This window comes from Chrysochloris asiatica, unplaced genomic scaffold (genome assembly GCF_000296735.1).
Source record: "Chrysochloris asiatica unplaced genomic scaffold, ChrAsi1.0 scaffold00004, whole genome shotgun sequence".
Lineage (NCBI taxonomy): Eukaryota > Metazoa > Chordata > Mammalia > Afrosoricida > Chrysochloridae > Chrysochloris > Chrysochloris asiatica.
In genome coordinates, this window is record NW_006408522.1 from 11,673,853 (window position 1) to 11,701,469 (window position 27,617).

The 27,617-nt window shown below is 42.4% G+C and overlaps 1 protein-coding gene across 1 annotated transcript in view; it reads left to right on the forward strand.

Annotated features, from left to right (window-relative positions):
- The first annotated feature begins 8,804 nt into the window (after positions 1-8,804).
- The window catches only part of MYO1E (myosin IE), a 287,213-nt gene continuing 268,400 nt past the window's right edge, over positions 8,805-27,617 (forward strand). The window contains exon 1 of the mRNA XM_006831592.1: positions 8,805-9,163. Within this exon, the coding sequence (XP_006831655.1) occupies positions 9,161-9,163 (3 nt within the window). The 5' untranslated portion in view covers positions 8,805-9,160. The remainder of the gene's footprint in view (positions 9,164-27,617) is intronic.

A 27,617-nucleotide genomic window follows, 5' to 3' on the forward strand; every position in this document is an offset into this window, starting at 1 on the left:
GGAATCGACTCAATGGCACTTAACAACAACAACAATAGGTTGTTGTTGGAGTCCTGGTGTGGCGCCTTAAGGTAAGCACTAGACTGCTAACCACCAGCACTTAATAACAACAATGGATTATTAATGGATTGGGATGTCCTGGTGGCGTTGTGGGATAAACAATGAATTGCTAATCTCAAGGTCTGCAATTAAAATCCACCAGCCATTCTTTGGGACAAAGACAAGGCTCTCTACTCCCATAAAGACTTACAATATCAGAAACTCCATGCAGGGTCACTCTGAGTAAGAACTGACTTAGAGGCTGTGGGTTTTTAAGGGGTTATTGGAACCCTGGTGACACATAAGATTAAACATTGTGCTGCTAATGGAAAGGTCAATTGTTTGAACCCTACAACTGCTCCACAGGAGAAAGATGAGGCTGTCAGCTTCCATAAAGATAATAGTTTCAGAAACCCTCGGGGGTGGGGGTGGGGGGGTTCTACAATGTCCGCTAGGACAGCTATGAGTCAGAAGCCACTTTATTGAAGTCGGTTTGCTTTATTGGAATGGGCTACTAGGAGGGTTTCAGTGTTTAGTTGCTAACCATAGGGTGTATTAGAGCTTAAATTCTAAGCATTTGGTTTGCAAAAGGCTGTGGTTTACACTGGGAGCCCTAAACACATTTTGAGTCAACATAAATTCAGCCTCTGTTGAGTACTTCTACCACTTGTCTGTCAGTTTGTCCAACTGTGTGGCTTGTGTATTGCTGTAATTCTGAAAGCTATGCCACAGGCATTTTCAATAACAGTAGGGTCACCCACAGTGGACAGGTTTCAGATGAGCTTCACTGAGACAGACTAGGAAGAAGGAGAGATGGACTACTTCCAAATATTTAGTCACTGAAAACTGAATATTTAGTCAATGAATAGCAGTGGAACACTGTCAGACAGCACTGTTGTTGTTGTTGTTAAGTGCGTCGAGTCGGTTTCGACCCATAGCGACCCTGAATAGGGTTTCCGAGGCTGTACATCTTTATGGGAGCAGATCTCCTCATCTTTCTCCCGTGGAGCAGCTGGTAGTTTCGAACTTCTGACCTTCCGGTTCGCAGCCCGATTCATAACCACTATGCTACCAGAGCTCCTTAGAATATGGAATATTGAAACATGAGGAGGAGCACCAGAATGTTGTCAGCTATAGTGCAGGACAATGAGCCCCTCAGGTTGGAAGGTACTCAAAATATGACTGGGGAAGAGCTGCCTCCTCAAAGTAGAGGTGACTGTGATGGTACAAATGGAGTAAAGTCTTTGGGTCCTTCATTTGCTGATGGGGCACAATTCAAAATGAAGAGAAACAAAACAAAATGAAGAGAAACTAAATATTCATTAGTAATTGGAACATGGGATGTATGAAGTATGAATCTAGGAAAATTGGAAATAGTAAAAAATTAAATGGAACGCATAAACATTGATATCCTAGGCATTAGTGAGCTGAAATGGACTGGAATTGGCCATTTTGAATCTGACAACCACATGGTTTACTATGCCGGGAATGACAAATTAAAGAGGAATGGTGTTGCGTTCATCATCAAAAAGAACATATCAAGATCTGTCTTGAAGTATAAACTGTCTGTGACAATATAATATTCATATGCCTACGAGGAAGACCAGAGACCTGGGTGGTGCTGTGGGTTAATGCACTGGACTGCAAAGTAGGTTTGAACCACAAGGTCGGCAGTTCAACCTCACCAATTACTTGTCAGAAACCCTATACAATGTCCCTGTGAATCAGAACCAACTTGACGACACTTTTAACAACAACAAAAACAAGGAACACTGGAGACAATGTGGCTGTGGCCATATGGGTTAACACACTAGACTACTGGGTGGTTTCTACCACAAGGTCAGCATTTCAAGCTCAGCAGCTGCTTCTCAGAAGCCCTATGAGTCAGAAACAACTCACATGACTTAACAACAACAAGGAAGACCAGCTATTATTCAAAATTACCCAACAACCACTAAAGCCAGTAATGATGAAAATTGAAGAATTCTATCAACTTCTTAAGTCTGAAATTGATCAAACATACAGTCAAGATGTATTGATAATTACTGGAGATTGGAATACAAAGGTTGGAAACAAAGAGGAAGGATGAGTCATTGGAAAATATGGCCTTGGTGATAGAAACAATGCTGGAGATTGCATGATAGAATTTTACAAGACCAATGACTTCTTCACTACAAATACCTTTTAAAAACAACATAAAAGACTACTATACATGTGGACCTTACCAGATGGAATATACAAAAATCAAACTGACTACATCTGTGGGAAAAGATGGTGCAAACACTCCATTATCATCAGCTAAAACAGGCCAGGGACAGGCTGTGGAACAGACCATCAATTGTTCTCAGGCTAAAGAAAATTAAAACAAGTCTATGAGAGCCAAAATATGACCTTGAATATATCCCACCTGAATTTAGAGATCATCTCAGAAACAGATTTGATGCAGTAGACACTAAAGACCGAAGACCAGAAGAATTGTTGAATAATATCAAGAACATCATATAGGAAGAAAACAAAAGGTAATTAAAAAAGACAAGAAAGAAGGAAAAGACCAAAATGGGTATCACAAAAGACTCTGAAACCTGCTTTCTAATGTAGAGATGCTAAAGCAAATGGAAGAAATGAAGAGGTAAAAAAGCTGAACTGAAAAATTCAAAGGTCAGCTAGAGAAGGCAAAGGCAAATATTTTAACAAAATGTGTAAACACCTGGAGTTAGAAAACCAAAAGTGAAGAACACGCTCAACATTTCTCAAGCTGAGGGAACTAAAGAAAAAGTTAAGCCTTGACTTGCATTATTGAAGGCAAAATATTAAATTATGCAGAAAGCACCAAAAGAAGATGAAAGGAATATACAAAGTCACTGTGCCAGAAAGAAATGCTTGATGTTCAACCATTTCAAGTGGTAGCATATGATCAGGAGCAATGATACTGAAGAAAGAAGTAGCGTTGAAGTCATTGGCAAAGAACAAGGCACCAGGAATTAATGGTATAGAACTTGAAATCTTCTAACAAACTGATGCGGTACTGGCAGTACTCATTCATTTATGCCAAAAAATTTGGAAGACAGCTACCTGGCCAACTGACTGAAAGAGATCCATATTTGTGCCAATTCCAAAGAGAGGTGACCTAACGGAATGCAAAATTCATCGCACAATATCATTAATATTGCATGCAAGTAAAATTTTACTAAATGGCTGCAACCACACATTGACAGAGAACTTCCAGAGGTTCAAGCCAAATTCAGAAGAGGATGTGGAAAGAGGGATAGCACTGCTAACGTCAGATGGATCTTGGCTGAACGCAGATAATACCAGAACAATGTTTCCTTGTGCTTTATTAACTATGCAAAGGCATTCGATTGTGTGGATCAAGACAAACTAAGGACAATATTGCAGAGACTGAGCATTCTGGAACACTTTATTGTGTTCATGAGGAACCTGTACATAGACCAAGAGGCAGTTGTTTCAACAGAACAAGGGAACATTGAATGGTTTAAAATTAGGAAAGGTGTGAACTAAGGGTTGTACTCTTCCACCACACATATTCAATCTGTATGCTAAGCAAATAATCCAAGAAGCTAGATTATATGAAAAAAAAAAAAAAATACAGCATCAGGATGGGAGGAAAACTCATTAACAACCTGTGATATGCAGATGATACAATCTTGCTTGCTAAAAGTGAAGAGGACTTAAAAGGTCAAAGACTGCAACCTTTGGTATGAATTGCACCTCAATGTAAAGAAAACAAAAATCCTCACCACTGGACCATAAACAACATCCATACAAATGGAGAAAAGATTAAAGTTGTCAAAGACTTAATTTTGCTCAGATCCGTCATCAACACTCATGGAAGCAGCAGTCAAGAAATCAAACAACGTATTGCATTAGACAAATCTGGTGCACAAGACCTCTTTAAAGTGTTGAAAAGCAAAGATGTCAATTTGAGGACTAAGGTCCACCTGACCCAAGCTAGGGTATTTTCAATAACCTCGTATTCATGTGGAATTTGGACAATGAATAAGGAAGACCATAGAAGAATTGATGCATTTGAGTGATGGTGTTGGAGGACAATATTAAAAGTATCATGGATTGCCAAAAGAACAAACAGATCTGTGTTGGAAGAAGTACAGCCAGAATGCTCCTTGGAAGCTAGGATGACCAGACTTCGTCTCTCACTCTTTGGACATAGCTTCAGGAGGGATCAGTCCCTGGAGAAGAAGATTATGTTTGGGACTAAGCATGATTTTGTGATGAGTTTGTTTTGTTTTCCATCTTCCATAAATAGTCACATGGGTGTGAATCCTTTGGACACCCAAATGGTTTCATCTTGATGGTCTCTCTCATCTGGATGATTTGTCTTTGTTTTTGTCTTGTCTTTATCTTGTTTTAAAACTAAATAAAGACTCTTCATATGCATTTGAATGTGAGTTAATTTCTTCCCTACAACAGGGAAACCAACTATGCCTTGCCTGTATTTCTTGAAGTCCACATTAGTCCAGCTACTTATCAGGATTGTGGTTTAGGCAATATGCCATTTTCAACCCGAGGAATATGTCTTGTGTTACTACATAGGTCAAATTTTGCTTTTTGTAACTTGTGTCCATTAGTTCCTATTAAGGATTGAATTGTGTCCTCAAAAAAAAAAAAAATTGTGTTGCAATTCCTAATCCTTAAGAGTCTTGGAGTGATGCTGTGAACTAAGGCGCTGGACTGTAAAGTCGGTTTGAACCACAAGGTCAGTGGTTCAAGCTCACCAGCTGCTTCCTGGAAACACCATGGGTGGGAACCGAATCAGTTGCCCTTAACAACAACAACATGCCTGTGTTTGGACTCCTGGTGTGGCACTATTGATCAGCACTGGGCTTCGAACCACAAGGCCAGCAGTTCAAATTCCTCCTTATGAATCAGATCCAAATTGGCAACACTTAACAACAACAATATGCCTTTGTATAGGAGCCCTGGTAGAGTAATGGGTTATGAGTTAGGTTGCCAACCGCAAGGTCAGCAGTTCGAGTCCACCAGATGCTCCATGGGAGAAAAATGAGGCTTTCTGCTCCCGTAAATTTATAGCCTCGTTAGCTCTATTAAGAGCTGCATCAATTGCTCCTCAGAAACCCTATAGGGGGTCACTATGAGTTGGAACTGACTTGAGGACAAATGAGTTGGAATGGACTTCAAGAGCACACCACTACCAAGCATGTGTTTATATGCCCGTTTGGGAATGGTTTTCTTTGATATGTTAATGAGATTGTATTAGCATAGAGCATGACAGCAATTGTGAGGTTGGCCCAGGACCAGGCAGTGGGCAGTGTTTCAATCTGTTGTGCATAGGGTCGCTACGAGTGGGTACCGACTTGATGGCACCTAACAACAACAAAATACCATATGAAAATTATCAAGGAACCAAGGAGCCGATGCTGAAAATAGAGAAAGCTTCTTTTAGAGTCAGAACACTGGGTGACTTGAACTTCTAGTCTCCTAAATTGAGAGAGAATAAATTTGTTTCTTAAAGCCATCCACTTGTTATAGCGACATTAGATAACTAAGAAAGTTCCTAAAATACCTGACAATATTGTGAAGTATCTGAAGGAAGCTGTCATGCTCCAAGAAGACATGGAATCAGGCTGACCTGAAAATTTAGTGACTCTTGTCTAGCATATGGTGAGGGCTCAACAGATGCCAGACTTTGTCTTCCCAGTTCACACTACATATTGTGACCATAGATTTCCAAACTGAAACCATAGCTCTGAGTACGGCAGTAACTTGCTCAAAATTGTTATGTTACTTTGCATCGTATTTCTGTCTTTTCTATAACTATATATTGCTTTTTAAATTTATAGCCTGTCTTACCTTTCTAAAATTATAAGCATGGTGACGGCAGGGACCATGTATACTAGCAACGTTAATTAGATTTGCTGCCTGGCTATGAATGAATACTAAAGGTATTTAGATAAGATTACTTTCTTTCCATTTTACAATTGTGACAAAATTTATATACCATAAAATTCTCCCTTTAAAAATGTCCAATTCAATGTTTTGTTTAATATATCCATCACTACTAATTCCAGAATCTTTCCTTCACTCCAGAAAGAAATTGCATACCCATTAGCAGTCATTCATTCGCACCCTGCCTTCTTCTTCCCATCTCCTGGTACCCACTGACCTACTTTCTGTCTCTACAAAATTTCTGACTATGGACTTTTACATAAATGGAATCATAGAATATGTGACCTTTTGGAGCTGACTTCTTTCACTCAGTGAACTATTTTCAAGGTTCATCCATATTGTAGCTGAATATAGCAGAACAGTATTCCATTGTATGAATACACAACATTTGGTTTATCCAACATGACTTTTAACATCCTTTCCAACTCTATGCTCTCCTTCCTACTCGAGTGTAAGAGGACAACAGAAGTTGATAAAGTAAACCAAAGTAAGTCATTATTCATCATAGTTTTTCTATGTCCTAGAGTGCAAAAATGTTATCTCCCACAGATTATGAGTGGACACTCCTTTTGTGATCCATCAAATTTACTTCCTGAGCTCCAAAAAAAAGGAACCCTGATGGCACAGTGGGTTAAGCATCAGACTGCTAATGGCAAGGTTGACCATTACAATCCACCAGAGGATCCCAGGGAGAAAGATGAGGTAGACTGCTTCTTTGGAAACCCTAGTGAGTTTGGGGATTTGAGCTCTGAAAGCAATAAATTGAGACTCCCTACTTGGTGGTCTGATGACTGTAAATCCACTAGTAGTTCTGAGGTGGAGAAAATATCTGGTGATCTAAGGAGCTCTAGTGGCGTAGTGGTTACGAATCGGGCTGCGAACCTCAAGGTCAGCAGTTCGAAACTACCAGCTGTTCCGCAGGAGAAAGATGTGGCTTTCTGTTCTTGTAAAGATTTTTTTTTTTTTTTTAAATTAAAAGTTTTTATTTTGCATTGAGTGAAAGTTTACAGGGCACATCATCAGCTTCACATTCAACCATTCATATAGCTTGTTTCATTACATTGATTATTAACCCCGCCATATATCATCAGTTTACAGTGTTTCTCTCTATCCTCTTTAGCTTTTTTTTTTTGGGGTGGGGGGGACTTGGCTTATTGGAATTTACAGTCTCGGCTTTTAGGGGAGGTTTTTACATTTGTCTGTGGATATCCAGGGCTCACGTATGAGATTACTAACAACCATTACTGAATAATCAGATGAGGGACAGTTTGTTATGTCTACTAGGTGGCTAGAGTCTGATCCTCAGAGCCTATGGTTTGGACGGTCAACAACGCTTGGGCCCACAGGGGTTTGGCCTCCTGACCGGGTTCTGCATCTGAGTCCTCCTTTTTTATTGATTGTTTAAGGGACGCTGCCAGTCTTAGGTGGTCAGTGCGAATTCCTCAGTCTTACCAGTCATTGAGACTCATTGCAGCATGGCAATGTCTCTGTACCAAGTAGCCGAGGTTCCACGTGATCCTTACCCGTCTCTGGCCACACGTCCAGCATAAACAGCCGCCATCCGAGGAAGGCAGGGAGGGAGGAGATCAGCTGGGGACCCCATGCGCCCGACGTTGCTGGCCCACCACCTGCTCTAAGGTGACCAAGCAGGATCACTATGCTGAGGTTCAATCCAGTTCCTAGGGGATCTTATTCTCTAGCATGGGTAGCAAATGGGTAGCCACGCAGTGTTCACTTTGAGAATTACTTATATCATAAAATTGAGCGTGTAGCTGATGAATATCCCCAGACAAGTGTGTATTGTTCCACAACCTCCTAAAATGCTGTTGGATTAAGTTCCAATTAATGTTCTCGTAAAGATTTGCAACCTAGGAAACCCTGTGCAGGGTTGCTATGAATCGGAACCGACTCCACGGCACATAACAACAACAATGCTATAAAGATGACAGCCTAGGAACCTATGGGACCGCTCTACTCTGTCACATGGAGTCACTATGGATGGGAAACATTCCACAGCACACATACCAACTTTTACTTCAGGAGTCAGCTTCTTCCTCACTCTAGCGATTTCTTGAAACCCAACACTCTGGAATAGTGTCTTTTCATCAGTCTTGTTGTTGTTGTTGTTAAGTGCCATCGAGTCGGTTCCGACCCATAGCGACCCTGTAACAGGGTTTCCGAGGGTGTAAATCTTTACGGGAGTAGAAAGCCTTATCTTTCTCCATCAGTCTAATTGGTCTCAATATTGACTGAGATTAGATGATGCTCTCTTCCCCCTCTGTCCACCTGCACGTGCAAATGCTCTGCCATTCAGAGCCGTGAAAAAAAAAGCCTTTCTTTGTTTTCCAAGGAAATTCAGGTAAAAGGAGGGGTGAGGGAAATGGTATTTTTGACTTTCCTCACAATCCCAGACATTGGAAAGAAAAAGGATTTCCTTTGGGCTGCTGCCACGACTCTGATCTTTTATGCTGATAAAATATTTCCTTCTTTGGAAAAAAAAAAAAAAAAGTTCTGGAAAAGTCGGGCCATCGCAACTGAGAAGCTAAACCTACACAGATTTTAGTGTTAAAAACAGTGAGATGTTTACCTTAACGGGGGATTTTCTTCCGAAACGTTCAGGTCGTGTAACTAGAATCCAGCTGGATCAGCAGTGCTGGCGGGAAGGAGGACTACAGGATCCAGAGATCTTTGGAAACTCCAGCAGCTCCAAGCTTGTTGGCTACTACAGTTTCCCGGAGGAGTGACGCCATGAAAACAAACCCTGATTGGTCAGACCTGAACTGAATTCTCCATTTATGGACAGATTGCCCGGCCCCATACGAGGCTCAGCCAGAGGAGTACGGAGTAGTGGCAGAAGAATAGAGTGGCGAAACAGAACTAGGCATACGCGCTGAGCGCATCGGACTCACCTAGTCTAGCGTTCGGCCCGAGTGGACTCTGCGGCATGAGACCTGCCTGCTAAACCCCTCCCCTTTTTCACCCTCACCTAGCACCCCCGATCCCGCCTGGATGGAGTCCTTTCTGGGTTCCCATTGGCTCCTGTGAGTGCTTGGGTGTCGAGAGCCTGTTTTTGGCGAAGGGAACCAACTTTTGAAGTTCGCCCAGGAGACTGCGTTCCGGTCCCAGATCCGCGGCAGCCGGATCGGGTGGAGGCGCGACCGCGGCGCAAGTCACCATGGTGAGTTGGCCGCGCCGCGTCCCAGGACGCCTGACCTCGGGATGGGGCAGGAAGCTCCAGCGCGGGGCATCCTACCTTGGGCGTGCTGCAGAGGCCAGGGCTGGAGAAGGTGGACGCGGGAGTCAGCACGTCGCGAGCTCTTATTTCCTGCTGCTTTCGGCAAACCCGGATTGAAAGTGGGAGTGAGGGGCAAAGGAAAACTTTCTTTCAAACTGCTTTCTGCGTCGCGAAACTTTGTGGCTGCGTTGCTATGGCTGCCAGCTGTCGGAAGCCAGAGTGTGGGCACATCTGTTTTCCAGGGGCACGACCGTCGGAGGGGATCCCTTTCTTCTTGCTGGGAAGGTGGGGGAAGCCGTCTGTGTCTAATCTGGATTTAACCCGCCTGGGCGAGGTTCTCCGGGGCGTTTGCGCCAGGGCCGTGCTCACTACGCCCCCCTCTCCCTGCCCGCCTGCGGGCACCAGCGCAGGCTGACTCCCTCGGCGCACCCCGGCTGTGGGGCGGCCTGGCCAGCGCCCGCAGCTGTCCCGCCTGGCATCGGCACGCTGGCGGGGGCGGCACCCGGCCTGCACTGACGCGGGGCGGCGCGGGCGGCACAAAGGCAGCTAAGGGCGCCAGGTAGGGCGAGCACCTGGCGGTGGTTTGTCTGCAGAGAGCGAACCCTTCCCGGGGCAATGTGGAGCCACGCTGCCTGGACCTAGAAGGGGCGCGGGCCGATAGGGTCTTTGTGCCGAAAAGGGCGAGGAAACCCCTCCTGTGTGAGGGCCCTCATCCCGTATCCAAGTGCTAGGTGACTTTCGGGTGCACGGTGATCCTTTCGGGCGGGAGGGTGTCCTCTTGAGTTAAAAGTTTTTGTGCTTTTACCTTTGGCACTTTGAGAGTGTAAGGAAGGGAGTCCCCTTCCTTCTCTTACTCTCTTCTTTTTCCTCTTAAGCCCCCCTGTTACCCTCCCCCCCCCCAAAAAAAAAAAAAGCTTTGGGCTTCGGTGTGGTGTACTTTTCTTTCCGAAGCACAAAAGCGATTCTGTTTTGAAGAGAGTGTGGCAGTCCATCAGAAAAAAAAACAAAAAAAGTTACACCACAAGACTTCATAGTTTCCACACTTGCTTCTTCGAATCAGCCTGCTTAGGTGGTTGAACTGGTCTTTTTCTGGTTTGTTGTTTTTTTAATGACTGTGAAAGTGGAGCTAAGTAAAAACTGACATCGCATGAATTTACAAATCCATGTATGTTCCTTGTAGCCAGCCTGAGAGATACGTAGCAAAGGCCCATAGAAGCTACATATAAAGCTCAGAAGCAGTTTTTGATGGGGAGCTGTGTTTTTTTAAAAAAGAATGATTTAAAAACAAACAAAAACTCTTTGAAAGGACATCTTTGACTAAAGCTTTTCCTTTTTACCTAGCCCAAAATTATGTCATGTTTGTCCCAACCTAGGTTGACACTTTATCTACAAATAAACTTCCTCTTACAATTTTAGGATTTAAGAAGTCAGCCTACCTGAATTATTTTTGCAAGCTCTATTGAGAACTATTTACTTTTAGAGTGTAATGAGTGGAGCTTTAGATATGTCTGAGAAAAAAAAAATCAATGTGTTTATGGTAAGAGCTTAAAGAATCTTCCTGAATTTAACTATGCCAGTGGTGTCTTGGGAACATTAGCTTTCCCATAGTTAAATTCATTTTTCCTGCTCAGCCTGCAAACTAACCTTGGATGCCTTTTTTCTAGACCTTAGAAACTCAATACTTAATTCAGCCCCATTGCTGTTGAAGTAGATGGTTGGTCAAATGGGAGCTGAAGTTATGTGCTAGGAAGAGAGTTGTGTCCGGAGTTTTGTAGTCAGCCTATGGGAGGACAAGGTGTAACTTACCTACTGATGGGCTCTCTGCCATCAGCACAGATGGGCATGTTGTGGGCCCCCAGAAGACTATCTCTGCATCTGATACAGTTGTTGAGGCCACGATTCCCTGATAGAAACGTTGAAACAGCTGGTTGTCCTGAAATAGGACATGTGCCATTGTGAAATCTACCAGGTCTAGAATAATTTGCTGGCAAAAATGGAATGAATCCTTTCTTCCCTGCTCTGACAAATTAAGTCTCCTCATTAGATATCTTATGAAGTTGCCTTAGAACAGAGCATCAACATCTTAAATAATCAGGAAGTGAGGTTATAATATTTATTGTTTATGTAAGACCCCTTCAAGCCAAATCAAGCATCATTTTGTGTTCCACATCTGTCTGGGCCTGTCCTGCTGTATTCTTCCAGCTGCACAGAACGGAAGGGACAGGGTATTTGCCTTTGGGAGTGTGGCTGAGGATTGGCATGGAGAATATAATTCATCAGTAGACCTTTGGCGAGGCTTCAGGGACAGCCCCTGTACTGTACTGTGTGGATTTTTCTCTCTTTTACTTTGTTTGAGAGAGGGATAGAGTGAGGCCTCTTAGGATGTTTCATAGCACATTAGGAAGACTTCCCCACCTGTGCTTAAGGCCCTAGCAAGACCCATTCACTTGTGACTCAGTGGAAAGATCGCATGTTCTGACTCATGGCCCCAATGTATACTTTTTAATTTACCTAATATCTTCCTCCTGCAAATTTATTTGGGAACACCTTTCTCCTGTTACATGAATGAGTCAAAAAATGGTCTCTGGTTATTAGCTCACAGTTGTTTACTTCTTCATAGCAAGCTGAGACCTGTTAGCACAAAAAGAGCTCAGTGGCACCAAACTCAAATGTGTACACACCCAATTGTTATTAAAAATAGCTCTAATAAGTCACTTAGAGCTGGTCTATGTTACATACCCCCCCCCAAACTGAAGCCAGTATTTGCTAGTCATGTTGTTGTTAAGTGCCTTCGAACTGGCTCAGTCTCATAGTAACCCTGTGTTCAAATAACATTGCCAGGTCCTGCTTCAGCCCCACAACTGTTACTATGTCTGACCCCATTATTGCAGCGACTGTGTCAGTCTGTCTTGTTGGGGATCTTCCTCTTGCTCACTGACTTTAAACTTTACCAAGTATGATGGTCTGCTCTAGAGACTGGTCCCTCCTGGTGGTATTGTTGTTAAGTGCTGTCGAAGCAGTTCTGACTTATAGTGACCCTTATAGGGTTTCCAAGGAGCAGCTGGTGAGTTGGAACCGCTGACATTGTGGTTCAAACCGACCTCAAGGTCCAGTGCTTTATTTCACAGTGTCACACCAAGACAGATTTTTTTGTTTCTCTGTCACTCCTTGGTAATTTTAACATTCTTTAATACCATAATTCAAATGCATCAATTCTTCTACAGTCTTGCTTATTCATTGTACAGTTTTTAATTGCATATAACATATTTTCAATGGAAAATACCATGACTTGGGTCAGGTTCACATTAGTCTCTAAAGTGACACCTTTGCTCTTTAACACTTTATGAAAGTCTTTTGCAGGTTTGCCCAATGCAACACGTCATTTGATTTCTTGACTGCTGCTGCCATGAGCATTGATTGTGGATCCAATTAAAAGGAAATCTTTGGCAACTTTGATCTTTTCTCTGTTTATCATAATATTGCTTATAGATCCACTTGTCAGGATTTTTGCTTTTGTTACATTGAGTTATAATTCACACTGAAGGCTGTAGTCTCTGATCTTCATCAGTCGGTGTTTGAAGACCTTTTTGCTTTCTACTAGCTGTTGCTGTTAAGTGCTGTCAAGTTGGTTCCGACTCATAGTGACTCTGTGTTGGGTGGTTCCAAATGGGTTTGAACTGCCGATCTTGAAGTTAGCAGTCCGCTACTAGGTACAGATCAAATTAAAATCTATGATTCAAAGGACCCCACGGTGCTGTCAAGAAGAGAAAGCTATGTTCATCTGCTTCTGTAAAGATTATAGTTCTGCTCTATCCTATAGGGTCTCTGGACTTTTTGTGTGTGCTTTAAGTTACCTTTTTATTGTGATTTAGGTGAAGATATACAGAGCAGATCATCACTTTTGCATGTAACAAATTCATACACGTTTTGTTTTGTGTAACTGATGGCTGGCCCCTCAACATAACATCACTTATTCCACTTCCTGTCTGTGTTTCCCGTTTCCAGTCCTCCTTTCCTAGCCCTTCTGAATTGTTTCCTTGGGTAAATGCTGCCCTTTTAATCTCAAGTGGTTGTTTTTTTCTAAGGTGTACCTACCTCACTGGAATTCTGGTGTGGCACTATGGGTTAATGCACTGGACTGCAAGGTCGGTTTAAACTGCAAGATTGGCATTTCAAGCTCCGCTCCTCAGAAGCCCTATGTAGGGTTGCTATAGGTCTGAACTGACTTGATGGCACTTAATAACAACAACAACATATACCTCACTGTAGTCCTGGTATGGCGCTGTAGCATAAGCACTGGACCACTAGGCCAGTTTGAATCACAAGGTTAGTGGTTCAATTCACCAACTTTCCTCAGAAATACTATATAGGGTCGCTATGAGTCAGAACCAACTCGATGGCACATAACAACAACAACAACTGCTTTAGGAATTCTTTGACCCAGTAGACTCCACACCTTGGAGGAGGAACACTGCCTTGGGACACGTCCTGTCCCCCCATTTCCTACAACCTCCACTTCTCCTCTTCACCAGGGTTTTCTTGCCCTTTTCTTCTGGTGGCTCCCTGCAGCCCTTACCTCGGGGGAAGACCTCCTACTGTGTGTGTGATCTCTAGCAGGTGGCTGCCAGTGTCTTTCCCAATAAATAGCTTATTGTGTAATGCTGCTGTCTCCAGGGAATTCCATCAAACTCCAGGTTGGAAAACCTAAGACCACAACAAGGCAATATGAATTTGTTTATTTTTCCTTTTAGAAAAAGAGATTTGACCTGAAGAAAAAGCCTGCACATCTCTATAGTTTGGTATACCTTTTGTAGTTCTTGTTGTTAAGTGCCGTCAAATCGATCTCCCCTCATAGCAACCCTGTATAGTGTTTCTAAGGAGCAGCTGCTGGGTTTGAACTGCCAACCTTGTGGTTAGCAGTCAAGTGCTTACTTATACTACAGTGCCACACAGTAAAAATACTTTCTCCGTTGACGTTAAATAATAGGATAAGCAGTCCATTGACTATTGTACAGAATCACTGTGCTACCCCAAAACAAACAATTGTTTAGTGCCGTCGAGTCAATTCCAACCCATGACCCTATATAGGGTTTCCAAGGAGCAGCTTGTTAGTTTGAACCACTGACCTTGTAGTTCAAACGACTTTGCAGTCTGATGCATTAGCCCACAGCACCACACCAGGACTCCTAAACAAACAGTTGTTGTTGTTGTTAGGTGCCATCGAGTTGGTACCAACTCACAGCGACCTTATGCACAGCAGAAAGAAACACTGATCCAGGACCAACCTCACTACTCTTGCCACGCTTGAGTCCATCGATGCTGCCATTTGGCCAATCTATCTCGTTGGGGGTGGGGGTAGTTTAGCTTAATTAGTAAAAATGTCTGCCTTGAGCTTTGTGCTCTTTTAAAGAATTATTTACATGTTATCAAATTGACAATAGCGACTCAGACGATAAGTTATGGAAACAGTGACTTTATGTCATTATTTCCAGTACTTTGTAAAAGGATATCAAGAAAGGTGGCACCACCAAAGAATGTAACCAATGTAGAAAATGTTGAATTGGTGTATGTGTTGTTGTTGTGTATAAACACACAAAGTTGCTTTTTTTCTTATTCCCGTTTGATTGTGAATAAATTGCAGCTGTTACACACAAAAATAGATGTTGAAATATGATGGTTAGCTAACTACAAGGTAGATAAGCTCCTCTGGGTAAAACCATGGCATGTATTTAGAAAGTCTGCTATCTGTTTCAAAAAATGTTTTCTGAGAAGGTAACTTAGTTCATTTTCACTGATTAGTTTACCAGATTGTTAGTGTTCTCCTCAAAACAACACAATAAAACAAAACAAAAACGGAAGGGAACGGGATGTGGTACAGAAAGTTTGGGTAATTGGAGAGGGGTTAGGGAAAGATCTGGAGTCTGGGATGTTGTCTAGGGTGAGTATAGGTGATTATTCTAGTGGGAAATGTTTGGCCAGCAACAGACAAGCACAGTGAATACCGTGGCGAATGGAGAAGGCCGGAGAAGTGAAGTGAGAACTACCTCCTTCACAGTTTTGCCAGGGCAGTGTGATTCAATGGTAGAAGTCTCATGGATTAATGCACTGGACTGCAAAGTTGGTTTGAACCGTGAGGTTGGTGGTTCAAGCTCACCAGCTGCTCCTCAGAAACCCTATATAGGGTCTCTATGGGTTGGAACTGACTCAACGGCACTCATCAACAACAACAAGGCAAGAAAAAAAAAAAAAAAAAAACCAACCCAAACCCACTGCCTCTGAGTTGATTCTGACTCATGTGACCCTGCAGGACAAGGCAGAACTGCCTTACAGGATTTCTGAGGTTACAAATTTTTACAGAAGCCAACTGCCTCTTCTTTGTTCTGCAGAGTGGCTGGTGAGTTTGAACTCCTACTAAGCCACCAGCCAAGCATGGGTTTAAGTGTGTAGCTACCACACATCCATCCACTGAGGCTTGTGTGTTGGTTGTTGTGATGGTGCTCAAGTTCTAGACTAAGATAGCATAGCGCAGTGGTTTGGTTCGTTGTACATGGAATTGCCATACATTGGGATCCACCAAATAGCAGTTAACAGCAATTGCCTTGCTTTATCAGTGGTTGTAAATTCAAATATCTCTGTAGTCCAGGGAGGTGCAATTTTATGAGAGGAAGCTGGCTTCTAGAGCAAAATGCTCCGTTGAAAGAGGCAATCACTTCCTGGCTCAAGACAATGAGCCATGGCAATGTTGACCATCTTACCACATTGTCTGATAATTTAAGAGAAGCTGGATCTACTCGAGGTTGGTATGCTAGATCTGCCATTTCTTACAAGTGTGACCATCACTGAGAGACCAAACAGGTCAGCTGTTTGTAGCTGCACTATTGAAATGTCAAAGTGGTGTCCTTCTGATAGACACAGTGTTTCTTCCTAGCCACTCACCAGCAGGAATGTCTCAAATTGAGCTTCATACCCAATAATGGCATTGCATTTTAATTGATACATCAGTACCTTCCTACTCATCTGTCAGTTTGTCATACTGTGGTGGCTTGTGAGTTGCTGTGATTCTGGAAAGTATGCCATCAGTATTTTAAATACCAGCAGGGTCACCCATGGTGGACAGGTTTCAGCTGAGCTTCCAAATGAAGACAGACAAGGAAGAAAGAGACACAAACTACTTCTGAATCTTTAGTCACTGAAAGTCTTATGAGTAGCAGTGGAACACTGTCAGATAGCACCAGAATATTGAATACTGAATCATGATGAAGAGCACCAGAATATCGTCAGCAGCAAACATAACAACGATTATGAAGCTGGCGCAGGACTGGGAAGTTTTTCATTGTTGTACATAGTGTTGCTATGACTTGGTACCAACTCGATGGCACCTAACAAAAACAACACCACCTTCCCACTGGGTTTCCCTTATGAGTCCATATGCTTATATTTTTCACCTATGCCCTTTGGATATTTCCTTACACACTTATCCCTTATGCTTGGTATTTTCCACCCATGGAGTCTCAAAGCTACTAATATTTGGATCTGTCTAAGGAGTCCTGGCGTGGCGCTGTGGGTTAATGCACCAGACTGCAAAGCCATCTGAACTGCAAAGTCCGCGGTTCAAGCTTACCAGCTGCTCCTCAGAAACCCTATACAGGGTCGCTATGGGTCGTAACCGACTCAACGGCACTTAACAACAACAACAACAAAACACTGGTGTGGCACTGTAGGATAAGCACTGGACTGCTAACCAGACAGTCAGCAATTTAAGTCCACTAGCCACTCCTCAGAGAAAGATGAGCCTTTCTGCTCCCTTCAAGATTTACAACCATAGAAAACCCTATACAGGGTTGCTATGAGTTGGGACCAACTGAATGGCACCTAACAACCACAACAACAAACACTAATGTGGAATCCCTGGTTGGTACGACAGTTGAACATGCCCCACTGCTCAGAAACAAGATTGGAAGTCTGAATCCACCAGGAGGCATCATGGAGGAAAAACATGGCGATCTACTTCAGATCAAATCAGCCATTGATAATCCTATGGAGCCCAGTCCTACTCTAACACATAAGGGGTCACCATGAGTCAGAGTCCTCTCAATGACAATTGGTTTTTCAACGCTAGTGTGGATGGTTCTATGATGAGCGATGAAACTGCCAATCAACCTCTTTCTCATCCTTCCCCTCCCTCTGTCAGGTAACCTTTCCCTCCCATATGGCATAAACTACTTTTAGTCCTCTTTCAGTTGACACTCATGAATTTGAGGTGTGTTTCAGGAGTTAGGATTGGGGCTCAGTATGTGCAGCAGGGAATATTTTCATTACTATGACTTGGATTTGAATGGCTCTTTTACCTAGTGTTCTGTCATGAGTTCATACAAGATTAAATGAAAGAGAACTTAAAGTACATTGAATTTCCTGATGGGACAAGGACTTGGTCTCATCACTTAGTAAGCATTTTTGAAAGCTCTTTTCTTCAGCCTCAGAAAGCAGAAACATTTTGAAAGCTCTGTATAATTGCAAGGTATTATGAGTTTTATAATGAGATATATAAGAATTGTGTATAGCTGTTATTTTCCAAATGGAGTTATTTGCTACTATTTGTTTTAAACAAAGACTCAGTACCTTATAGTCATGAATATATGATTAAAATGAATTTCTCATTGCTGAGTTCTTAATTTATTATTTTTTTTAAGTCTTGTTTGGTCTTGATATTTACAGAATAAATAAGGAGTTAAAGGTTAACTGACAAAGGTATTAAAAATAAATAAACCAGCTTTATAAGCACATTCTGTAATAATGGTTCAACAAATTGTGTTTTAAATTTGAGCTTCAGAATATGCTTTGGCAGAGGCAAAAGGTTTGGGGACATCCTAGTAAAGTATGTTTACACTTTATAGAGTCCTGCTATAGGATAAGCACTGGACTGTTGACCAGAGGTCAGCGCTTCAAATCCCCCAGCTGCTCCTTGGAGATCCTATAAAGGGTCACTATTAGTCAGAACTGACTCAGAGGCCCTTAATAAAACAAAAATGATGACAAGCACACTTGAAAAGTAGAGCTGTTGGAACCACCCTAAAATGACAGTGACTTTGACCAGCTGACCGGAACTTAACCTGCACATTTAAGTGAAGTCTGCCTTTTCTTCTGAGTCTTCATCATAGGAATAATGTCTTTGTCATTGTTCAAAGCACTTTAGAATGGTCACTTATGAGCTCAATAAACTGCACACCAGGTTCCTCTCAGCTGTTTTCAGAAGTCACACTCTGCCTCTAAGAAGGAAGAATCAGTCCCACTGAAGATCTAGAAGCATGTCCCGCAAGCTTTAGAGGACAAAGGCAGGGGGTCCATATTTCCTGGAGTTCATTAAAACTGCTCTGAAGAAGACAACTCTTGTGAGTTCTGATGTGTTAAAAATTCATTCACAATATTTTATATTCATAAGCTTTGTTGTCGAAAGTAAAACAGTAGAGCCCAGAAGAAAGCTTTAGAATTCTATTCTAAGCACCGTTGTCTGACTTTGCAGAGATCTAGAGGGGTTAAATGATTTCCAAAGTCTCAAGGCTAATTTTGGGCTGAGCTGGTGCCCAAATCCAGGGCTTTCTGATGCCGACTGTTGAGGCTCTTCCTTCTAAACCTTGGTAGTGGGTTAAAGTCTATATCCTAGAATCTAGACACAACCATGTAACTTTCTTTCAGGGACCCTTAAAAATAGCTTGCTGGAAGATGAGAGGTTGTATTTACTTTTGTTTCATTACTATGGCACTGTAGGATAATGCTCTGGACTGCAAGGTCAGTTTGAATCACAAGGTCGGTGGTTCAAACCCACCAGCCGCTCATCAGAAACCCTATTCAGGGTCGCTGTGAGTCAGAACCAACTCGATGGCACTTAACAACAACTATATAACTTTAAAAGATCCTAAGAAATAAATTTAGAAGAACTCACCAATAGTATTTCTATGCTAACAATAATTATTTTCATATATTTCAGTTTCCTTCTAGTGTTTGCTTTTATGTAATTGTAATTAACTATGAGGTAAATAACAATTTGTGCTCAGTATTTCCCCACTTTTTCTATAAACACTTGCCCATGGGAAACATATCTATCATATTTTGGTAGCTGCTTTATAATCCCATGTAATGTGATTATCCAACCGAAGTTATGATTGTAGGGAGATGTCTCCGTAAGAAATGTGCCAAGGACAGAGTTGTTCCCAGTACCCACTAGAATCCGCGTGGTTACGATGAGCTGCTCAACCTTCTGTAGCTCTTGAAATATGGAGCTCTGGTAGCGTAGTGGTTATGAATCAGGCTGCTAACCTCAGGAAGAGTAGTTCGAAACTACCAGCTCCTCTGCGGAAGAAAGATGAGACTTTCTGCTCCTGTAAAGATTTACAGCCTTGGAAACCCTGTACAGGGTCACTATTAGTCAGAACCAACTACACGGCACATCACCACCACCACCTCTTTGCAGTAGAGTCTAGAGCATGATGAGTAATCTTAGGCTACACATTCTACACTCCCAAGTCCAGACCCACATGTACATACTGTTGGATTTTGAGATTGTTGTGCAAATTTGTGGCACCAATGGGTGCTCAGACCTCTGACTCAAGCTTGGTAGATATGTGTGTCCTGGTGTGGCTCTGTAGGCTAAGAACTAAACTGCTAACCTCAACATCAACGGTTCAAACTCACCTACCCTATATAGGATTGTTGAGTCAGAACCAACTCAACAACAACAGGCAACAAAGAAGCTCTAGTGGTGCTGTTGGATAAGTATTGCACTGCTAAACACAAAGTTTGTGGTTCAAATCTACCAGCTGCTCTGAGGGAGAAAGATAAGGCTGACTGCTCCCATAAAGGTTTCTAGTCTCGGAAACCCTATATAGGGTCATTGTGAGTCAGAATCTACTCGGTGGCAGTGGGTTGGTACCAGACAGCAAAGAGATGGCAAGTTTTGAATCCCAAAATGAAAAAGACACTGAAGTTGCAAGGGAGGTTAGATACATGATTGGTAGGTAGCAATCCTTACTCAGTATGGTGCCAACACATGGGAAAGGAAAGATGAATTAGGCAACTCCTTCTGCTTATGAGAAGCTGACAGTCCAGTGAAGAAGCGATAACAAAGGGTCTGCATCTACATTATTTCATTTCATTCTTGCACCAACAGTGGGTTTTGTTGCTAGTTTACAGGTTTGAAAACCAGACTTTAGATGGCTCATCTGATGCCTGTGGTCAGCTGTTGACTTAGCTAGGGTTGGATAATCTAGCATGATCTCACTCCCATGTCTGGCAGTTGGCTCAGGTTCAGTTGTGTCAGTAGAGATGACTTGGCCTTGTATTTCTTATCACTGGAGGCGAATTCTGCCTTGTTTACATGCTAGTGGTCACAGGATTCCCAAGAGCAATAAGAAAATACAAGTCCCATGTGCAGCCATTTCTTAAATCTCCAATGACATCATCCTTGCTATTGCTCCACCAGCCAAAAAATCACTCAGCCAACCCTAGCCTCTATGTGTGAGAGGACTCCCTAAGTACATGGTAGTCCTTAGAGGCCCTAATCACTGACTTTTTCTCTTTGTAGCCTCCCTTAATTGCCTGAGTAATTTCAGGTAGCAATAAAATCCATGATGACTCTAAGTTTCCCTGGCTGATCCTCTGAACCCCATGTATGACAGAGAAACCAGCTTCATGTCCACTGCTAGTTTTTCCCAAGACATGAAAAAACATGAGATATAGTTCTTTTTTACATTGATGGAAGCCCATTATGATTCTAAAATTGCTATTTTTTATGGGGAGGGGGGAGTCTAGAAGAAGCAACTAACAAGAAGAAATATTTTCTGTTCCAGGAAGCTTCATAAAAATAAACATTTTACGTAAATCCAAGATTAGAGTGCAATGAATCAAATACCAAAGTAGTCTTGGCTGGATGGCCTGTTAGCATACAAGAGTGGAGCTCCTGACTTCACAGGTGGGAACCGTGCTGCTGTCTGGATAAGACTGTCTTTTCAGCTAGCTCTGAGCTGCCCATCCAGAAAGAGCCATTTCCCACATACACAAAATCATCTTTTTCTTTGGTTAAAAGACATTTGCCTAAATGATCAAAAAAAGACTGGGCTTACCAGTCAGAAAGAAACCGGAGAACCCCAAGACTTTGGCCCTCGACCACCCTTCAGGTCTGGAAAGGAATTCACCCTCATGGCCCAATTTTCAACTAAGCAGTAGATAGGTATATAGTGGGGACGGCAACACTAGTAAAGTATGCTCACCATGGTTTGGTCAGTCATTCAAGATCTAAAGGGCAACATTTGCCTAAGGACAAAGTTGAGCAGGAGGGCTGAATGGAAATAAGAACCACGGGCAGGAAGTGGCTAAATGCTGTTACATGAAGGGGGTTGTAACCATTGAGCTGAAACGAACTTTGTTGAATGTAAAACTGATTATCTTCTCTGTAAACCTTAACGCAGTTCACTATAAAATTAAAAACAAAAACAGTCATTTGCTTTTTGGACTGTAAAGTAGTTTCCAGAAGTCCTCTGCTAGTTCTATAGTCTATGAATCACAGACAGCGCTATCCTGTATGCTCCTCAGTGAGGTGTAAATTACGTAGGAATAACAGCTATGTGCAGCTATCTCAAATGTCCATTCATTTCTGGACTTTGCCCTTTGATGTTTCTCTCTTTCTCTTTTAATGGAAAATTTAAAATTACCCCAAATCCATCACCAACCTCAACAGTTGACAACTCATGGCCAAACTTGTTTCCACCTCTCTCTGGTTTATATTGAAGCAAATGTTAAGCATAACTCATTTCATCCATAAATAACTTATTATTGTTGTGCTTAAGTGTGGTGGAGTCGGTTCCGACTCAGCGACCCTGTATAGGGTTCCAAGGAGGGGTTGGTGAGTTTGAACCACCAACCTTGTGGTTCAAATAGACTTTGTACTCCAGTGCGTTTTCCTGCAGCAAAACACCAGGACTGATCTTCCTTTCTTACACACGCTCAAGTCCCAACTACATTTCCTCATAAGATATTTTGCCCCTCCTCTACTTTGAGCAGCATCCTTCTGGACGTGGGAGGGATGAGGAGTATGTCTGGAGAAGACAGGAAATGTAGTTTGCACCTGCTCAGAAGTGAAGAAACATAATTAAGGCTATCAAGAGAACAGGAGTTCTCTCCTCCTCCCACCAGCTCTGCTTAGCACCTCTCCAGGCAAGTGTGGAGTTTGCTGAAATATCAATGGTTGTCTGCCGCACAAAGACATTGAGGCACTGACTGTCCTTTTGTTTGGAACCGTGAATCAATCTTCAATGTTTTTCAGCAGTTGTATATGTATGTCATTTGGCAAAGGTATATTTCATGTCTTCTAAATGTAAGCTGTATTGAACGGCAAGATTACACTTCTTGCCAAGTCCTTGTGGGTTCTACTTTGGCATTGTGGTCTCAAATCTACCTTTCTTTTTGTCTCCCATCTAGCTTACCTGGCCAAATTCAGTCGTTTGCTATTCCCCTTATAGAATTGGATGTTCTTCAGCTTCAGCTTCTGTTTGAGTGGAATCAATTACCCTTCTTCCTTCCTCATTCCAAAGGTCCAATCCCAATTCCACCTCTTAACTCTATAAAGTTGGAAGTTATCACTTCTTCAAAATCCCATGACACTCTAACTGCAAAGATCTTATGATCATGCACATTTTATGTTCTTTTCTAACCAATGACTTTGTGGATAGTATCCTTTCTTGTTCATCTCTTCACCTCTTCCTTCGCATTGTTTTGTGACTTGTCATAGTGGTGGGTGGGAGTGGTATGCACAACAGAACAAAACCTTTATATTAGGTATGGTAGGTATATAATACAATTAATTTTTTTTTTTTTTTTTTTTTACATTTCCTTTTGCTCTGTGTGAATGTGGTGGTGGTGGTTATGAAAGCCTCATCTTTCTTCCGTGGAATGGCTGGTAGTTTTGAACTGCTGACCTTGAGGTTAGCAACCTGATTCATAACTATGTTCCTTAAAACTGCTCACCAGGTCTGAATCTGGAGGGACAAAAGCAGAGTGCAGAGCTGCGGACCCATGAAGCACTCATAAAATCCACTGTAACAAACTGCTCTTGGTTCCTCCGCCAGTGGATGAAATAGAGAAGGAGTAAATTAGTGAGAGCACTACATGAGTCAAATGTCAGCGGGACCTTTGATTTCAGTGGCAGTAATGAAGTTGTCTGATGGAGTGTCACTCCTCACGTCATCTGAGTTGCCCTTTGGGCTGATGAAGACAGGCAGGAGAAGAGGAGTTTGTAAAGAAGACATTTAAAAGGACACCTGAAAGCAGAGCCCCACATCTTTAAGAGGCATTATGACTTTTCTTCACTCATCAAGCAGGTTTATGTTGAAATCACAGCAGGACCCCTTCACCCCTGCCCCCACTCAGTTTGGAATCTGAGAAGATATGTCTCTCAGAAAACAGAATCTATTGTATATGTTGCCAGGGATTTTTCACAAGTGTGGATATTTAAGAACTAGGCAAGACTATTAGATGGGAGAAGAAATGGAAATCACTGAAATGGGATTTTGCAGGAGTTTTAATTGCATGTGGGGTTGGAGGACAGGTTGAATTCTGATGTTTAAAATTCATTGTATGCTACCTGTGAATTTCCAGCTGTTCTCATGAAACTTTGTACTAGAATTCAACAAGTAAAAAAATGGGGCAGATTTGTAGATTTCAAGGTTTCTGGATTGTGATTTTCATATCCAGCTAAAGGTAGAAGGGGCAGGAATTCTAAACTCTTTGGAGTATAGAGGAAATGACCTCAAAGGTCAGTGACAGGGAAAAAGAGAGATGTCCAGGAGTCCTCTGGGGTCTGGAAAGATATGTACCGTGAGTATCACTTATAACATTTTCTGTAAAGAATGTTGCAAGGCTGTGGCACAAAGGAATGGGGGAGTTGAAGCAGGCAAGGTAGGTTGGAGCCTCTTGCCAACGGGAGGTTTTTGAGAGCTATTAGTTCATTAAATATTTGTTTATTGTTCTGTCCCTGAGGGCACACGATGTCATCCTTGAAGAACCTATTTTCAGCACCCAGTGCAATGTCTGGCATGTGGTACAATCAGTGACTTCACTGATTAGAACCAAACTCTTCTCCACTAGGGAGCCCGGGGTCACTGTGGGTTAGGCATTAGGCTACTAACCGAAAAGTCAGCATTTCAAACCCATCAGTGGTGCCAAGGGAGAAAGATGAAGCTTTCCCTTCCAGTAAAGACGTACAGTCTCAGAAGTCCTATATGTATAGGGTCACTCTGAGTTGGAATCCACTTGACTGTGGGTTTGGTTCCCCAAGAAGGAGTTCTGGTGTCCCAGTGGGTTAATCACTGGTCTGCTAACCTCAAGGTCTATGGTTCAAAGGTACCAGTTGCTCCACCAGAGACAGATGAGGCTATCTGCTCCCGTAAAGAATTAGTTAGTCTCAGAAACCCTAGGCAACAGTTCTACTCTGTTATATAAGCTTGCTAAAAATTGGTGGCACTGGGTTTTTTTTAAATTCCCTACTAGACCAAAATTGCCTTTTTGTTGTTAGGTGCCATCAAGTCAGTTCCAACTCATAGCATCACTGTATAGGCTTTCCCGAGGAGCAGTTGTTGTTGTTATGTGCCGTGGAGTCGGAACCGACTCATAGTGACCCTGTACAGGGTTTCCGAAGGTGTAAATCTTTACGGGAGTAGAAAGCCTCATCTTTCTCCCGCGGAGCAGCTGGTAGTTTCGAACTGCTGACCTTGCAGTTCACAGCCCGAGTCGTAACCACTACGCTACCAGAGCTCCTTTGTTAGGTGCCATCAAGTTAGTACCGACTCACAGTGACCTTGTGCACAACAGAACGAAACACTGCTCAATTCTGGGTCATCCTCACAATTGTTGCCACGCTTGAACCCACTGATGCTGCTGCTTTGCCAGTCCATCTTGCTGGGGGTCTTACTCTTTTTCTCTTTCCCTCCACCTTACCAAACATGATATTCTCTCCAGAGACTGGTCCCTCCTGACAACATGTCCGAAGTATGAGAGACGAAGTCTGGCCATCCTGGCCTCCAAGGAGCAACTCTGGCTGTACTTCTTCCAACACAGATCTGTTAGTTCTTTTGGCAGCCCATGGTACTTTTCAATATTCTCCACCAACACCATAACTCACATGCATCAATTCTTCCATAATCTTCCTTATTCACTGTCCAGCTTTCACATGCATATGAGGCTATTGAAAATACCATGGCTTGGGTCAGGCACACCTTAGTCCTCAAGCTGACATCTTTGCTCTTCAACGCTTTAAAAAGGTCTTGTGCAGCAGATTTGCTTAATGCAATATGTCGTCTGATTTCTTAGCTGTTGCTTCCATGAGTGTTGATGGTTGATTCAAGAAAAAACGAAGTCCTTGACAACGACGTCAATCTTTTCTCCATTGATAAGAATGTTGTTTATTGATCCAGTGGTGAGGATTTTTATTTTCTTTACATTGAGATATAATCCATACTGAAGGCTATGGTCTTTGATCTTCATCAGTAAGTATTTTTAAGGAGAGGTTGGTGGGTTCAAACTACTGACCTTGTGGTTCAAACCTACCTTGTGGTCCAGTGCTGGCTGAAAATCTTTCTGCTCAACTTGAGTGACAATGCATGTCTCCAATGAAGGAGTGATTGATGGATTTAAAGCAGACAATTGACTAACTGTAAACTGGAAATGCTTTTTTCAAAGATTAAAAATAGCCCCCTCGGATAAAACCACTAGGGCTTCCTTTGGCGTTTTCTTTTAATAGAACAGGATACTAGTCTTTCCGTGCAGCACCAACTGAAGGCAGTGACTGCTTAGGAAGTTGGGGTGGAGTCACTTCTACTTCGGACTCTCCATTCCAACTCAACTTCACTGAAAATCTGAGGTTAGTCATTGCCTGAGGCCACGTAACCAGTGGGATTTATTCTCACTCCTAGGGGTGTGCTGTGCATTCCTGGCAGATATGGAAACAGAATTCGCCTGAGCCATTTTTACTCAAAAGTCCCCAACTCCCAATGGTGTGTTCCAAAGCTGGAGCCTTCGTGGCATGGATGTGGCAGCCTGCCATCCGAAGCAGAGCATTGTGACCTGTGATCCCATTCTTGGGGAGGAGAGGTGTTTTTATTGGTGTCAGTGATCATCACTGTAGATTAACAGATAGATAGCATCAGAAGGTTTTCCTTTCTCAGTTACCTGGACTTTTAGAATGTAAAAGTTTGTGGACAGTTTCTATCTGCTCTGTTGTAAAGTGGAGAATTTACTGCTTGTGTTTCTCCTTAGGCAGCCTAACCACCCACCTGTCCAAGTAGATCTGGTTTTGCTTCTCCAAAGACCAGATTGTCTCAAAGGAGACATGCTAATGGCTTAATTGTTTTGTTTATTCTGCACATTCCAGTAGCTTCGTTTGTAATGAGCCTAGAACTTTTTTTGAAAGTGTCTTGGCATTTCCTTGGGTTTTGAATGGCTCTTAATGTTTGACTTTATTTATTTATTTTTTAAAAGAATGGTCAGCTCTTAGTGGGAGGTGTGGCCTTCTCTAAACAGTGTTTTTTTCTGGTTATGGTTTGAGAAAAGAGAAAGGAGATAATGTATTTTAAAATAATGTATACTGAATCCTGGTATGGAGCTGCAGGATAATGCACTGGACCTCAAGGTCGCCCAGAACCGCAGAGTTGGCGGTTGAACAGTAAGGTCAGGAATTCAAACTCACCAGCCGCTCCTCAGAAACCATATACAGGGTCACTGTGAATCCGAACCAATTGGACGGCCCTTAACAACAACAACAGCACAAAAAGCTGCTGATTTTTTGAGAACATGAGATTTCTGGGGGCACTTATGTTTACTTGGCTCCTGTTCTGTAGTTTGGGGAATTAAAAGATTAATGTATACAAGCAAGTGTTTAACTGGACAACTATGTCTTTACAAAGCTGTTGTTTGCTTTATAGAATGTAGAAGGTGTAGTGAAAGTTTTTCACCTACAATAGAGAATTCCAAGTAGACTACTGTGATGTGTGTAGCATTGTTTATAAGTTCAGTGTATATGAGACATTGCTCAGGTCAAATAACTTTAGAATGCACTCAATGGGAATCCTGGTGTGGTGCTGTGGGTTAATGCATTGGACTGCAAGGTCAGGTTGAACTGCAAGATTTGGCAGTTCAAGCTCACCTGTCACTCTTTGGAAACCCTATGCAGGGTCCTTATGAGTCGGAACTGACATGATGACTTACTGTCAATTAACAATAACCAAGACTTAATGAAGAGCCTCCATGGTGCAGTGGTTAAGCACTCAGCAGTTGGAAGCCACTAGAAAGACGTGGCTGTCAACTTTTGTAAAGATTGTTGGTAAATGCCGTCGAGTTGGTTCTGACCTATAGT